Source organism: Apteryx rowi, unplaced genomic scaffold, assembly GCF_003343035.1.
Source record: "Apteryx rowi isolate R43461 unplaced genomic scaffold, aptRow1 scaffold_37, whole genome shotgun sequence".
In the NCBI taxonomy this organism is placed as follows: Eukaryota; Metazoa; Chordata; class Aves; order Apterygiformes; family Apterygidae; genus Apteryx; species Apteryx rowi.
The window spans coordinates 4,277,833-4,294,998 of NW_020450196.1; the positions used below are offsets into that span (position 1 = coordinate 4,277,833).

The 17,166-nt window shown below is 41.6% G+C and overlaps 1 protein-coding gene across 1 annotated transcript in view; it reads left to right on the forward strand.

Annotated features, from left to right (window-relative positions):
* Nucleotides 1-12: 12 nt before the first annotated feature.
* LOC112969824 (MAM domain-containing protein 2-like) overlaps nt 13-17,166 on the forward strand; it is a gene marked incomplete at its 3' end in the record, with an annotated part of 32,050 nt that continues 14,896 nt past the window's right edge. Inside the window, exon 1 of the mRNA XM_026073511.1 lies at nt 13-172. Within this exon, the coding sequence (XP_025929296.1) occupies nt 13-172 (160 nt within the window). The remainder of the gene's footprint in view (nt 173-17,166) is intronic.

Below are 17,166 nucleotides of genomic sequence, written 5' to 3' on the forward strand. Positions count from 1 at the left end.
ATGCCCGGGGCGATGCCCGGGGCGCCGCGGGTGACCGGGGCTCGCTTTGTCCTTGCAGCGCTGCGGCTCGCCGGGGCGGCCGCGCTCTCGGCCGGCTCCTGCGCCTTCGAGGACAGCGCCTGCGGCTACGAGTGGCACTACGGGCACCTGCCCTGGACCCTCAACGGCGAAGGTGAGGGCGGCGACACCTCCTGTCGCTTTCTCCCCCCGCGGGGGGGGGAGCTCCCTTTCAAGAAATTCCCTTGGGGCAGCTTGCCCTCCTCCTAGGCGAAACACGGCTCGAAAATTTCTGTGAAGTAGCACTGTTGGTTTTTTTCTACCTATATATTGTGTTCTGCCCTGTCGGTGGCTGCTTTTTTCAAAGCAGGAGAGACAATCTTTATGAACAGTATCTTTACGGTATGTTTGATTAAGGCTTTTGTCCATTCTACGGTACCTGCAGTTCAGTAGGAAAAAGATGCACATTCATGTGTCAGTGAGTTATATGCGACTGACTGCAATTCAAAAGGAGAACAAAATCCAGTCAAGACACAGCATTTTCGTGCAACTGTAGCCCTCGATCAAATTCTAGTTTAGACTCCCGTTGATGACAGAATCAGTTGGACCAAACTAAAGACTAGATGAAAGTAAATACAACACGGGTATGACTGGGAAGTAAAATTACTTATTTGGGGTTATGTTTTGGCCAGAATGTCATTCATAAAGCGAAAGTTGCGTTCACACAATAAAGAGGACTATGTGTCTGGGAAGTTTTAAAACTCCAAAACATGAGCCAAGAGTAATGAAGAAGTGAGCACAGATGCAAGGAGGCAAATACCCCTCATCAGYGCTCCATTCAAAACTAGCTGCTTTAGTTTTGTCAGTCCACTTCTCAGCTTATAATAAGGTGCTCTCTTCTGATTTATGCCCAGTTTTCACAAATCCAAAGTAAGCCACCTTAATCATTAATTTTTAGATTAATCATTAGGGTTTGAGAATGTCCCAAGAGCACTGACTTAGCTGTGAGGATGTCATGATTTCCTATTAAAATATTTTTTTTCTCTTCCCTTTTTTTATTTAAAGATAAATAGATTCTCCTGTATTTTTGAAGATAGTAGTTGGAATTTGGTAACTGTCTCTGCTTTCCCTACTGTGCCTGCTAACATCATGCCTCCTGAAGTCGCTTCTCTTGGAAGTAGCACTTCCTTTTTGTGAATAATAGGAAGCCACATGGTAGTGGTATTGATTCAATTCCAAGTGACTGTGAGAGGCTGGGAGTAATACCTGCAGATAGGGTTGTGCAAGATGTTGTGCACATCCATGTTACAGTGTTTCAAGAAACAGGAAAATTAGACCACTGATTTAGATCAGGAACAGCCTAAATTTTTTTGGCCCACAGACCACTAGTTAGGCTGTTGCAGCTTGCTTTTGTTCCATGACCGTAACCATACTGGGTGGCTAATACTACAGCAAAGCTTCTGTCATTGTAGATCTTGTTTTTCAGATATATGTAACTGGACTGTTACACTCTGGCAGCGTATGTGGTATACCAACACTCTTAACAGATATAGTTCTGTCAGTGTTCCCATTATAAACCCTTTTTCCTGCAGTCTGTAATTTAATCATAATATGTCATTCCATGCAGACATTTGGCATGCAAGGTATTAGCCTCTCTGGAAATGCATTCACAGAATTATAACTAAATATAGTTGAAAATGGTTCATTCAAATCTAAGAAGCGGGTGTGCAAAATGAGTCTTCCTCAGATACTTTTACTCTCTTATTTAATATGACCCTGTCCCGCTTGGTAATACCAGGCCCTGGTGTTTGCAGGTCTCTGATCAGCGTCAGTACATGTGGTGATTTGCCAGCACAGTGGAGGAAGTGAAGGATGGGAGTGGTGGTTTAGCTTTGAATTGTTCCATTTCTTGCATAAGTTCAAAATCTTTTATTTTAAAATAAAATTAGGAGATTGTACTGTATATAACCCTGTACCCTAAAAGTGACTATGTGACTTGCAGTGTTAGTTCTTCATCTTATAAACCTCTCAGTAGTGTGGTCTTGTGCCAAATTGTTGAGATGCTGTAAATATAGCTGAAATCCTGCCCAGAAATTTCCATTCCATACTTGAAAGATTTTTGCCCAGTTGCCAAGGGATCCAGTATCTTCTGAAGGGCCAGACACAGTTGGAAATATGAGGCTAAATTTTGCTTTTGTTTACAGCTGTGCATTCCCACTTAAACCAGTAGGTTTCTAGGGTTCAGCTGATTTTTTAATGTCTTTGGCTTCTCCCTACTATTCTGGTAGTTCCGGGATAAAAGGTTTTTTTCTGTGTTTAATTTTATCATTTTTATAATTGGAAGACATGTTTTTTTTACCTTAATTTTTGATACATATAATTGAGTGACATTGCAGAGCCCATTTTAGTCTAAGCATAGAAGGAAATAATACTAAAATGGATAGAAGTTCTGCTTTAGGCACAACTTGCAAATTGGCCTCTAATGTGTCTGCTGTTCCATAGTTAGTATGTGTCCGGTGGATCTGTATTCTCATAATCTTCTGCTTCATGCTCTCCCATACGGGTCTGAATTCAGGAGTGGGACCCTAAGTATAACCGTCAAGGTGCCCTTCTTAACTGTTAGCTTCTTGAGTCAGTCATCTGCTAACTCGATGTCTACGGTTCGGAATGATAACGATCTTAGCAGACCATCACCAAGCACACACCAGTGTGCAAATTAGGCTCGGTTCAGGATGCAAACCTCTGGGGAGCTTGCCTGGGGTGGGAAGCGCGCCCCGCTGTGGGGCCGAGCCCCAGCTGGGTACGTACAGCACCGTGCTGCCGGCAGCGCGTTTCCTAGCGCGCCAGTCCTGTTCTCAGGGTAAGCGGTGTGGAGGGTGGCGAATCCAGGGCAAACTTGACGTGTTTGGCGAAGTGGCTGTTTGTTTGTAGGTTACCAACCACACAAGAAACACAGTAAGGTCGTTGCTCAGGAAAAGGGCTGCGTTATGTAACCCTGCGTCTGAAATCTGATGAGCAACAGATGATTTCGTATGTGTACAGTGGAGCCGTAATGAGCTATGCCAGCTCTGAATGATTTGGTAGTACACACAAACCATACACATAAAGATGTTAACGGCGTGTGGTAGGTTTAGGGGTGTAGGCACACTCCCATGTTAGCATGAATATTCTTGCCTTCACAATGCCTCTGAACAGGGAATTTATGTTAAAAAAAAAAAAAAATCTAGCTGTGGAATATAAGACAAAGATCAAACTCCTTGGACTCAATTAATTGGTGAGAAACTTAGAAAGCAGACCTATATTCAGCACTGCAGTGGTGCTTAAAGATAGTCGAGGAGCTGTAATTCCAAGTTGCTTAGCACTAACATCTGCAGGTAAATGTAGCATGAGTTCATGTGTGGTTACCTTGGGGCATAAAGCTTTGTGGATTCATAGTGGCCAGTTTCTATAGGAATTTACTGTTGTGTCAGCAGAATGCATGTCAGCAAAATACATGATGTGTTACTGGTGAAAGACTTAATTTTACTACAGAGTGTCAAACTTTGTATGATAGGCTTTTATCAAATAACCTTGAGATTTTGTTTAACCAGATCAGGCATTTATTTCAGAAAATACCCATGCTTCGTAAATGTAGTGATGTACTCTATTAAGCAAAAGATTGCTTTCTTTCTTCGCTCCCTATGACAAACCCGCCATATCCCCCTCTAAAGGATGAGGCTGCGTTGCTTTTGCACGAAGGAAGATGCTGTATGTAACAGGCAGTAATCCGCAGTAGAGTAATAAATAAAGCTGTATAGACCCACCAGGAATCGAAGTAGGGGACTGTCTGAATGAAGTGGGCTGTCTTCCGTCAGTCGCAGCCATACTGGAGGGCTGAATTTCGTCCTTTTTTGCTTTCCTCCCAGCCCTTTCCAGCGCAGGGCTAGCCATAACCTAATGGTAAGAACATTCTGCGCATAGCAGTGTTATAAATTAGTTTCATTAGACGCAATAACCATGGCACATCTTTTTTATGACTCTGGACGATTTATTTACACTTCTGCCAAGAATAGCTGTACAGCATTTTATGTGCTGGTGTCTGTGGGTATGTTTTGTTCTCAGTTTCCCTTCAGTTTAAGAGACTTTTTTAATAGAGCTGGAAATAATGGGCATTTGGGCTGTCAGCTCAAATTTGCACTAATGGAGTTTTTGTGCTGCATGTGTTTGACTGGATTTAAACATTAGATAAGAAATCTGTCTGTTACCCCTGCAAGCTACAGGGAAAAGAGACCATTTATTCTAGCAATGTGCTCTGAAAAGAGGGTGATCTTGGCTAAATGTGCCCGTGCACGGCCAGTTGTGGGCTTGGAGCTATTTTGGTGTTACCAGCACTTGTACAGGTCTGTCCTTATCACCTTTGCTCTACTGTGGAGAGCTGTCGAGCAACTTTCAATGTCCATCTTCTGTAATGAGCCATGTGAACTGAACCGCTGAAGCTGTGACTGGTGGTTGCTATGGCCTTATGCATCTGGCTGTCATATGTTCAGTGACAACTTTAAGTGCATGTTTTGTTTTTTGTGCTGCTTCGCTTCTAAAATTCCAGAAATGTGTATTACTTTGAGCCTCATATCTCCAAGGATACATTTTTAATAGCAAGCATTTCAGAGTTTTAGAGTAACTTTTTCTCTTTCTGCAATATTCCAAAGATTAGAAGACATATCCTTGAAAAGAAATAGACTTCATTCAGAATAGTGATGTAATGAATTATGATGTACTCCACCAATTTAAGGATCCTTAAAATCCATAAGAAGAACTTTTCTTCTTAAAACATGCCTGATTTCTGTTACAGCAGTCCAAGACTCAGTTTCTTTGGTTTATTCTAAATGGGAGTCAATCAGGTAAGTTTATGGTAACTAAGCAACATCACTAACATAGTGTCAGGAAACTGAAGTTTGTCTTTTGGGACATGTGTATCATATAGTTACACTTGAAAATGATTTTAAGATGAAAAATAATTTCAAGAAGCAGACCAGCCATCAAAGAGCTTCAGATAAGTCAGGCACAAGAGCAGAAACATGAGGAATCTCTAATCTAAACTCTGCCTGCATACCATTTAAACAGCTTGTATTTACAGCTGTGTCCTATGATTTAAAGCTGACCTCTTTTGACCTAAACTCTCCCATCTTGAGCACCACATCATTTGGGTGTAAATACAGAGTAATGAAACGGGTAATCACTAGTGACCAGTCAGTTGTGTTAGTTTTCTGTACACCTGTCCGCAGTGCTTTCCTGTACCTGGGAAACTATATAATTTTTAAATGTGTCTATGAAAAGGGTGTAACATCACTGGCTTTATCAGACAAGTGGCCTTGCTGTGATCATGATAAACGTGAATTTGGGAGGAAAGGAGAGTGTAACTCAGGCAGGCTTGTGCCAGCTGGTATCCAGATGTGGCAGAGCCAGGCTAGCGTAGCACGTGCTAGCTCACCTGAGAGACCTTTGGCTGATAAATTCGCTCTGCCGGGGAGCTTAGTGGTTTGGGTCTCGTCAGCCTGGACGTCTCTGTCCTGAATGCCATTTCACAGAGTAGAGGTGCCATTAGAATGGGCTCACAACCTGCTTTGCCTTGTCCTGATAATGAAAACGTTTGCCTTTCTGGACAAAAGAATTGCATTTGGAGTGACAGACCTCTCTTTCCTAATCTCCCCAGAGAAAGAAAAAACCAAAGGCTTACTCTCTCAGCGATGCACTCAGGCTCTTATGCTCTTCTTATTCCTTCCTTCATCGGTGGTGTTATTTCTCCTGTGCACTCAACTTCGACCGCTCAGCTCATTTCTTTTGCTGTTTTCTTGTGCAGTCTGTCAGTGTCAGCTTGGTACCATGTGTTAGTGGTGCCATTCAGCCTTGTTCCAGCCTCACCCCTTGTGAGGCAACCTGATGCTTTGCTTGCCCAGATATAACCTCCTGCTCTGGGCTCTTGAGCAATAGGATTTTCCCTGAGCCTTGTCTGAATTATGGTTATTAGCATGCTTTTAGCTCATTTCTAGAGGCAGGTCTTGTGCAGGAAGGGGGCCAAGGGGTCCCCATGCACTTTACGTTCATGGAGGGCTTCAGCAGCAGCTGGCTGTGGGTGAGACTTTTGCTAAGTCTTGGCTTTGCATCTGCAGTAGGAGAACAAACAAATCCTAAATTGTTATCAGTGCATCACTGGATGAGAGATGACTTTCAAAGCATTCCTTCCGCTCCACAAGACAGTAATGTTCTCAGATGCATATTTTCACTTACAGCTGTTAGTGATTCAGTGCTTAGGGAATTAGCAATCTATTTTAGTGTATTTTACACTGAGCCATGGAGGTTGGCGACAAGAGAGGGAGGACAGCTGTTACAACGTTCTTGTTTACTGAATATACCTGCTACTCTTCACAATGGGCTGGACTTTATTTAGATTTGAAAACAACTGAAAATAGCTAATTTGCCACTAGAAATTGATTTGGGGCAACAGCTGGGACAGTTGTCACAGGTAATATTGAACAGAGTAATAGCAGCGTACATGCACTGATTCTTTAAATCTATATGAGAAAACTGTAGGAGGAAAAAAGGATGTTGGGGAGAGGTGATGGAGGCCAAAGCACCTCAGTCAAGTAAATATTTTGCATGTAACCCCAAAGAAAGGCTGATTCCCTCCAGCCGGCAAGGTTTCCTGCTCACTGCTAGGATGGAGCAACTTGTGTGATTCTGTCAGCGGTGTGGTGCTGTAAAGCCACACTTCCTGAAAACTACTTTGCAGCTTCGCATGCCAAAATGCTGCRAGTTTACAAAAATATTCTTATTCAACACAGAAAACCAGGGGTGTGTCTGTGCAGCAGCCAGTGCTGTGATTTCAGCTCATGCAGACACAGCTGAGCTAGCCTTAAGTTATAAGGCAGCTGAGCGTGTTGGCGGCACAGCCTGCCTGGAGAGACTAATGTCATATCACTGTGGGCTTGCATGAGTGGGAAAAGTGACCGTGCACACAGGTTGTGTGACAGGTTGCTGTGGTCTGGGCTCGTCTCAGTCGAGCGCTGGAGGCTGAGGTAGGGCTTCCTGCCTGGACACAGCTGCTGCCGCTGGCCCTCGTGGAGATGGATAGGGCCCAGTGCTAGGAAATCGCTCTAGCTTTGTACTGCTTTGTTCTCCATTGATAGGAAATTAAACTGTGTTTTCAGCTTTTTGTCATAGACAGGATGGACAAGGGGACTTGTTAGTGAAGTTTGCTGAAACACATCTATAAAGAGACAAAATTGCTTGCTGAAACAGCTAGAAATATTTTTAAATTTCTGAAAAAATTGAAGAGGTAAATGAATCAAACTCTAGACTTTCTGCTTAGCAATTTCAGGATGCAAGGTATGAATCTTTATATACAGGAAATCAGAATCAGTAAAACTGCTGACAGGCAATATAAACTCCTTTGGAGTCATTCAGCTTATTACACTGTGCAGATACTCATCTTGAAATAGAAGGGGAGCGCCAGTCATTTGCCTCTTTTTTTTTTTTTTTTTTTTTTTTTTTTCCCTGAGGGAAGGGGAAGTCAATTCCCTGTATAAATTCTGGAGTGAATATGGGTCTAGATCTGTAGTGAGAAGAAATGAGTTTGCGCTCGTACTGAAGGGTCACCACAGACATTTCAGAAACATTTTTACTGTTAAAAATGACTTATTTTTTCACCTTGCATATGGTACAAACTCTGTTCACAGGTGTAACCAAATGAGCCTGAATGTGTCCAAATAGTCTTATACAGGATGCTATCGAGTGGAAATCTTTGAGCGCTTATTGCGGGGTGGGGAGGGAGTGGAGGGAAAAAAGCTAAAAGTAGTTACAATTAGTTGTCTTGTCCCCCTGCCTTTTTTGGTTGTTTTCTCATTTTATTACCTTCTGAGATTTTTCAACTCCAGCCAGAGTGTTAGATCAGTACAGGCAACACTATAATTCGCTAACTCATTAAACTCATCAAACGGTGTCAAGCCTTGTACTGTTACATCTAAAGAAAATACGCTGCGAAAAACCAGAGATATTTTCCTTTAATCTTTTAGTTTTTACTGTCTTAATATTCCTTTGTAAAAGTAATGCAACAGAAGGTCAGATAAAAGGTCAGTGTAGTCATCCTTGTAGCTTAATACCATTTGCTTTGATTGCTTAAAAGCCTCTATATCATTTGAATGTATTTTATTACTCCCATTTAGAAGACTAAATGTCTTTTTCTTTCTCCTTCCCTGTGTTTCCATGCCAAAGTTTCAAGTCTGATTATGGTAGAATTTGTTCCTGTTGTAATCAACCCAAAGACTCCTACAATTTTTAYGCAACAATATATATGCCTGCCATTTTAACGATGTTCTTTGATTAACAGATCACTTCTTCTACAGTATGCAGCTGTTGCTGCAGCACRCTTTCTTTTGGCAAACACGGCTCGAGATCCGTATGTCAGATGACTGTAGTAGGTAGAATAATTGTGTTGGTGCACTTTGAATGTTGTTTTAAATAGATGTATTTTCAGATAAAGTATGAACTACATGTTACTAACACTTTGCTCAGTACTGAAAGCCTCGCAAGTCTTAGTAGGAAAATATCCATGAATCACAGTAATCAGATTTCCATTTGAAATATCAGCCAAAGTCTTCTAGGAAACACAGATTCCACAGTTTTCAATTAGTGAACTATTAAAATACTTCAAGAGGCTCTGTTGTGACTTTATGAGTTTCCTTAAACCTGCTGGGCCATAAACTGTATTTCATATCAAAAAAGTGGAAAGAGCTACAGAAATGAGAGGAGCAGATTACAGCTGTTGTACACAAAACCATAGCGAGATGCACAGTTAATAAAGGAAGTCATTCTCCATGTTTCGTTTCAGAATGGTACAGTTTTCTCAACCTTTCTCTCTTTGGCGTTACGTCATAACAATTGCTCAAAACTCTTTTGAGGGTGGGCCTTGTCTAGCGCCCACCCACCTTGAACAAAGAGCGAAGCAAACTTCTGGGCGACGATGGTGCCTTGAGGAATGCTCTTGCCCTTCAACTGTGGAGCAGGTCCACCTGCAGTARAAAGTCATGGCTAGGAGCAGGGAGACATTCAGCATGAACTGCTTCCCTCACAGACAGCCCTTCTACCTGCTCTGTGAACAGGCAGAAGATCTGCCTGTTGTCTGATCATAACGTTAAAGATGGTGTTTTAACTCCTGTAGCTAAGAACAAAGTTTAGATTAACTATGTTAACGCTTTTATAGTAGCAATAAAGCTTCAAGTGCTTCACAAAGATCTGCAAGTAGAAATTCTCTGGCAATGTAGAGACAGGTAAAGTAAATTGCTCAGTGATTCCCCGATTCATTTGTAGATCTTGCAGTGAAAACATGTCTCCTTTCACAGGACCATGTTTCTTCTAGCCTGGATCATGGCTTTTTCCCTTTCAGTAGCAATCATGAACCTGGCTTGAGAAGCCCATTAAAGAGGGTTGGTTTCAGCATGTGTGATCAGGACTCTGCCTGGAGTGGGGAACTGTGATATATGGGAAGCATGTAAACATCTTTTTAATCATTGGGATTTTAYGGCTGTCTTTTCACTTCAGAGTCGGATGCTGAGTTTGGTGCCTGGCTGTGGGAATGCGGGCTAGTCTTGCATCCGTTTGAGTAGCCATAAGGCAAAGTCACTTCTGAGTTAAAGTCCTCATGGATACTTCAAGACCTGTGAGTGCTGCAAGGTCTTCTGGGAGCATATTGCAAGTTTCTTGTGCTGTGGTAAACAGAGGTTCTCTAATTCTTTYCCAGTATATTGCAGAAAAAGTCATCAGTTCTGGGCATAGGTTTAGAATTGCTGGAAATCATTAGACGATGGCAGAAATTTGGTGATGTAGCTTGCACCCTTAGCTGGTATAGGAAGGTTACAGCTCAAGGGAAGCAGGCATGGCTTCAAACCCATACTCCCAGCCATGCTACTTAATCTGGGCTGAAAGCCCATGAGAGGGGCTCTCTCTGCATGTTAATAGGGAAGAGACATTTACAGGAGTGCTAGCTAGTGCTTTAGAAAAGCTTAAGAAGTCTCTGAATTGATATTATCACCTGGAATTGTATATTTCCATAGCTGCTGCTGTACTGCTAACTGTTCCTGCTTCCCAGTGTTTTGTAGCTGGGTTTCGAATAGCGCTACGCTCCCCTCAGTGGAAGGGCAGCCACTTCTGTTGCTCTTCTTTGCCTATGGTTTTCACACTGTATTTCCCGTGTACCTTTAGGCTAGAGGCATTGTTAAATTAGTATCCTTAGCAGGGTAGAAGGGAGCCATAAATTCAGGGGATGTAAAAGGAGGAACACAACTTCCTCACTGCATGAGGTGGGCTGAAAATATGTCTGGGGAAGAGTGTGGAAAGGCTGGGTGGGCAATAGATACTTTTTTTTAATGTCCGTGTGGGTATTGGTCCATACCACTAAACCTCCCAGGAGTCAGTAGTCCTGCCCTTAGGAGGGAGAATGTGACTGAGCCTTTCTGAGCAAAAAAACCATGAATTCTGCTTTAATTTTTCCTTTCCTTATGCTTTTGCACAGAGATGATAATTTGGTTTGTGGGGTATTTTCTTTGGAAATCAATAATGCTGACTTTCCTGGGGAGTTATAAATAACACTGTGACTTTTCCCTGACTCTTTATTTCCTGTTTCGGATGTTGGCAGAACTTGGATGGCACAGCTTTATTGCAGTAACTGGGTATGACAGCATCTCAGCCAGAAGATTTTGGCTAACACTTGGATTTTTTGAGCTGCCTCTGGTATGCTTTCTGTGCTTCAGAAATCTGGTTTGTTTAAGTTCATATACATGCTGTGTAAAACAATATGTAAATATGGTGCTGGGGCTTCATCTAGAAAATCTGAATGGAGTAAAGTATAATAGGAAARCACAGGAGGAAAATCTGCTTTTTTTTCCCACAAGGAAAGGGGCATGTCTCCTGTTGTAAGGGAAGATAGAACTAATGAACTAAATCTTGAGTTCTGTGTTTAAAAATCTTTCTGAGGCAACAGTGATTATTATTATTATGTTTTTTATTACTGATGACATTTGCAAGACTATATTCTTTGAGCCGTTGTTGCTTTGTTAAAGGGATGGCAACATGCGTGGTGGCCAAGGTGTGGGTGGTGCAGAAGCAGAGCTGTTCTGTGGCATCGCTGCTCCCTCACTGCCTGTGTGCTGTGGTGGACAGCGGAAGTGCCCCAAAAGCATACATTAAAACTGTTTTCAAAAGGGGGCAAAAACAGAATTTGTCTCTTTTGCCTTTTTGGTGTATAAAGGCACCTTAGCTGGGACCAGTTTAGAAATACTAAATCTTGGCTTCTCTTGCTGGAGGACTTACTAGAAACCTTGCTGTTGAGGCTACATTGCATTACAAGCAATGAGAAGCTGAGGAAAAGGAAAGAGGGCTTCTAGTCTCTATCTGAAGCACTTGGAATACTGTTAGCACATATCTACTTTTCACCTACCTGGAAGCACTGTTCTTTTTTTGTTAAACTTTCAATACCTTCACCTTTTTTACTGAAAACTAAGAAAAATCCTATTTCAGTGATCTTTCAGAGTTCTCCACTCACAGCAGAGAGGATAAGAATTTCTGGTGTTTTTTAAGGTAAAAAATAGAAAAGTGACATGTATGTGTACGTGCTTGCGTTCTTGTAAGTGTATATGCGTATGAATGCTCGGCACCTTCATTCGAGAGAGGAAATAGGAGGTTTTTTTGCAGGTCCCCTGTTAGATAAAGGATCTCTCAATTGCTATTAACAGGAGATGGAAAATTTGTTCCTTACTGGTGTTTTTCTGGCTTGATGCATTATAGGGAGGTTTATCATCATGCAGTTAAAGTTTTCTGGTGCTCATGACTGCAACATTTCAGGGAGAAACAGATCAGTTAAGGCATGGTGCACTCTGATGCATTTTGCAGAAGGGTTTGTTCTTCATCATTTCCTATCTTTCTAGTAATGTGATAATCTAGACTTTTTGGAGTGTAAACACATGTCTTTGGTGTGTGCTGTTTTACACATGGCTCTTATGCTGGACAAGCTTTTGYGAAATAGTCCTGCTCTGTCTAATCACTCTTGGCAGATCACTCTGCAAATGAACCTCCTTAACTGAGAGCACCGTCTCGTAGCTGCTTAGCCAAAGTGAGTTGGGTTCATTTTAGGCCATATGACAGAGTCACAATTATATCTGACAGTAATTGGCATCTTTGTCTAGTGGAGTCAGCAGGGAGGTGGATGAGTGAATGGATACGGGCTCTGGATTGCTCTCTCATATCATCAGAATAGGCTCAGGCGAGTGATGAAGCAGATGTAGCATTTCTGCACTGTCTGCCTTGCATCTGCTCTGGAAACAGAGGCCTTAATTCTCTAGGGCCATGTAACCCCAAATTAACCTGCTGTTCATCATCCCGTATTTATTGCTGTTGTCTGCTCTTAGCAAGTCACTTCTCTTCTTCCCCCATGTGGCAGGTGCCTAACATACAGACAAATGTATTCCCTGCCTTAAACATGTACAGCCTTGTGGCACAGTGACAAAAATTTAGAAGTTCTGGATAGGGGCTGAAATAGGAAGATCAGAGACTCTAAGGCACATTTCCATGTGTCAAGCCATGCTCGACAATCTTGCTGCCCAGTAGGTTAAGTTCGATCCATCTCATCCCAGGAAAATCATACCTAAGTACTCAGGTGATAGCCAATTTTGTCCTGTATGATTATGGCAGAACAGCAGAGGGAATTTGTAGCAGAGCTGGGCTAATGCCACTGTTTTTACCTCTCGCCTTTCCTCTAAACTCGGCGTCACCTTCCAGCCCTATAGTTTGGTGCCGTGCTTGGAGGGCTTAGAGTTCAGCAGAGAAGCTACTCGATACAGGCAGCAAGAAAATGAGGAGCTGTTAGTGTCAGGTTAGCTCAGGTCATCAGCTGTAGCTTGGGCAGTGGCAGACTTCCGTAGCTGTGAACAAATTTGGAGTCCTCACAGCAATCAGAGGATCAATGGTTACGGTTTCCCTAAGTCTAAGCTCGCTGATTTGTGGTTGTTTAACTTCCTAAGTGTTCATAAGGTGAGGTAAAGGCTGGCTTTAGTTCTAAAGTGCATATGTATACATAAATGAAAACTGCAAATATGAGCATCATGGTACCTGGATTTTTAAAGTGTACCTAATATATTAACAAAACATAGACATTTAAGTAAACAGGATTTACTTTTCTTTTTCTTTTTTTTAGCCCCTAGAGATATGCCTTAGAGGTGTGATAAAGTCTAAGGCACATGTAATGAGAAAATTTCACTACGTGAGAAAATCAGTGTGAGGAATAATGTTTGCTTACAAATCTGTATCAATATATTGGTTTGGTTTGCATCTGTATTTGTATACTTAGCTTCATAGTGCTTGCTATCAGCTTGCTTACATAGCACTTACCTGTAATCAGTGTTTACATAGGCAAAGCAGTTATTAAACCATTTTAAGGTTAATTAAGGATTACTTGTTGTAATATTTTATATATACATATAGTTAGGCGATGCTAGTTTAAGCTATTGCTTTGTATCATGTTAGTTGAAGTTTGGTAACAAGCGTGAGGAGTTCAAATGCATAAGTTGGTACTAGTTTCTATTTAGTCAGCTCATTGTTTTGTGTTTTAATTCGTATGAGGCCTTTCATAGAGGGATTTCTTTCCTCGCCAAGAATACTCTTCTGTGATTAAGTGGAAACTTGAGAGGATTTATATCAATAACAGATTGTGCTCTAAAAATAGCCAATTTTAGTGCTTATTTTAAACTAAGTGTCAAGCTGAAGAGTTATTAAAGCAGTAATTGCAGTTTGTTTGAAAAAGAAGAGAGAAGCTTGTGCTGTGAGGTTGTCATATATGGAAATAAGATGAGTGGTATGCATAGCTTGGACCTCCACATGTAGGTAAAAAGCAAAGAGCTGTAATCAGCATTTGTTTTTTCATGAAAAAAGCACTTATGAATCTGGAGTAGGCGTCACAGCTGAAGGGCGTTAAAGCCAAAAATAGAGTTACATGATCAGTCACCCTTTACCAGATGAGGACTCCAATGGTCTCTTCCTGTGTTGGACTGGCTAGATCTTCTTCTGTCAGTGAACCTTTCCAAAGTTGCTTAGTTTTTGTGCTATTTCTTTTTGATACACCTTTTTGTGCTTTATGGCAGGGAATTTCACTGCTATACCTTTGGTCAACTTGCAAGTCAGCCCATTCTTCTTAGAAGAAATAACAGCTGCTTACTGCAAGAGTGCATGTGGCACCCGTTTCTCAGCTGAGGTACCTCTCTTTGCTACTGATAAGAGAGAGAGAAAGTGAGTGAGAGATAAGAGTTAAAGATGAAACCCAGAGCAATGAAAGGTTCAACAGAAGTCCCCAGCRTGAAAAATATACAAACGGTTCTGTGAAAAGAAAACAAAAAGTAAATCTTCAAATCTTGCTGGAAAATGGAATTGTTGCTTGCTGGACAGCTGCACGAGCTGGACCTTCCTCTCAAGGTCTTTCCTAATTCAGTGGTTGTGCCACCCTAGTTTGTATAGCACATGTGCAACCTGCATTGTACTACAGGAAATTTCCTGAGAGGGGACAGTGGCAGCCTGAAGGGTGCGTTGCTCTAGGGTGATGGAAGAGGGGAGTCTGTAAGACCTTTTGTAAGTAGCTGTTTGCAGGCTGTACCTGCACGATGGGTCTGGGTGAAGTTGTTTCCCCCTGTGCATTTCACAGGTGCCTCTACAGATGTATTGCCTGGGAGTTGGGTGAGGTGGATGGTGAACCTGCTGCGGGGTTCAGCATTGCTGGTCCCATGGTCACTGAATCACAGAATCACAGAATCACTGAGGTTGGAAGGGACCTCTGGAGATCATCTAGTCCAACCCCCCTGCTCAAGCAGGGTCACCTAGACCTGGTCGTTGTTACCACTTGAGTTACCTGAAGGCTACGTGGAAGAGCCGCCTGCGAGTCTCTCAGAAGTACGGCCCTGCAGAGGGCATGGGCAAGGGTCTAGACTGGTAGAGGCTGTCTCAAGTCATGAAGGCATTAGGTATTTAGTCCACAGTAGGCCTACTGAGAGAGGGATGCTGAAGGAGGACTTTTCTGCTATCTGCAGTGATCACATATATTTGTACTTTTCTACTAACATAAATTAAATTAATTGATTTTGGAGTGACAGCTAGAAAGAATTACTCTATACCTACCAATTGCTGTTTTTTCCTACCCCACCAACTTATTCCACAGTTACATTCATATTTATTATTAAAGATTGTTCTCAACATCAGAGAATATTCTGATGTTAACAAGCAGTTGCTAGCCTTGAATGTCATAATTAATATTTGACTCATCTTGACCAGGCTCTGAATTTTATTGAGCATAGTTTTTATATTCAGTTACACCACAGTGTTTCTTTCATGGCTGGCACAGAAACATACTACAACAGGTCTGAAAAATGCAGTTTGGTTGCAGTGGAAATTGTTTTCTGTTTGTTTGCATGCTTCGTTATTAGCATTATTGTCTGGTTGCATGTTCTGTTGCCCAGGTTTCCATATGTTGCTGCCAATATTTGTAATTTTCTGGCAACAGTTGTACTAATGCACAACATGACCATATACAAACTAAAAGCAAAGCTTCAACTATCCTGGAGCAGAAAGTACACTTCTCCTTTTCAATTAATATTTATTAAGAGGCCACCCTGAGCCTGAATTCTAGCACCTAACTCTGAATGAGGTGTTGTGAAAGGGCATTCAAAAAGGTGAAGTCTGATTTTTATGTGATTATGGAGAAGATTCTAATGAGAATGTCTTACATCTTTGCTTCAGCAGGGGAAATTATTATATCAACCAGACACTGCCAAAATGTGCACAGTTTGGTTCAGCTCAAGATTATTTTGATATAACCAGGAATTCACTGTTGTGAGTTCCCACTTACCAGGGTGACTGTCTCTAATAAAATAAAAATAAAAAAAGAGTGAGTGGTCTACAGTTGTTTTCAATAAGGAAAACTTACCGAGCTATCCCATCAAATGTCTCTGTACTCTTTTTCTGTGAAAAGAAGGAATGTAAGTTTCAGATGGAAAATATGCCTAGAAGAAAAAAGGAATTTTGACTTAGTGGTTTTGGATCTCCTGGAGATTCAGCAAACAAATAAAGAAGGTAATCAGCCTGATGGGAGAGATTACCTTTATGCAGTGCTGATCATACCTGCAATAGCAAGCTTGCTCACAGTGTTTCTGTAGGCGTGTGCCTAATGGGGAGTGCCATGATGAATTTTAGCAAAATCTGAACTACGAAAATTACTCAGTTGGGAGTGTGTACGTCTGCCTCAGATCCTGCACTGGGGGAATCCTTTCCTGTCTGAATGAGGTTGCCAACTGGCTTCTTATGACACATTTCCTCCATGCCAACAAGCAAACATTAAATGCCAAGAGATAAAGACAAACTGGTGTGGGGTTTCAGTGCCTGCCTTCTGTCCGTCACTGATTTGCATATTTGGGGACCTCTGTGACATATAGTTATTTCTCATGGCACTGTCTGGCAGACAGTTACAGCTTTTGCTGCATATAGAAGATAATTTAATTGGTATTTAGAGTTTCTACCCAGTGGGCCATTGGCAATCCCTCATGCTATTGTTTAAAAAAAACTTTCTGTTGATGTCTTTACCTTTCCACTTTGCATCTGATGCAGAATTTAAGCCCTCATATATTGCTGAATTGCTTATGGGAGAGAGGTATAAAGAAGTAACTACAGATTTATTCCCTGATGAAATAGCTGTGTAGAACTTGAGTCATCCGATTATATCTGTGTTTAGTATGGCATTGTGGGTTTAATTCCTTCCAACTGGGTTTCCAATGGCACAGAGATGTAGAGGAGGAGTTTTAAAATTCCTTTTGTGCTTTCCCTGCTGGAATTCGTTTATATTCTCCTGAAATAGCTTGGTTCACAGACCTGAGACTCACTGGAAAGCAGAGCCATTCTCCTGCCCAGGGGGTTGCAAGGATAGCAACAGATATTTCTTGAGGCTAGTTTCATGGCTATTAATATTCCTTTACTTTGCTTCTGTGATACAGAGTCTGAAGCAAAAGAAAGAATTAATTACTTTATTTGCAAAATGTAAAGATATTGCAGACTATGATTGTTTTTTCAAAGCAGTTTAAAAAAAAAAAGACATGAAGAAAAATTTCCTGT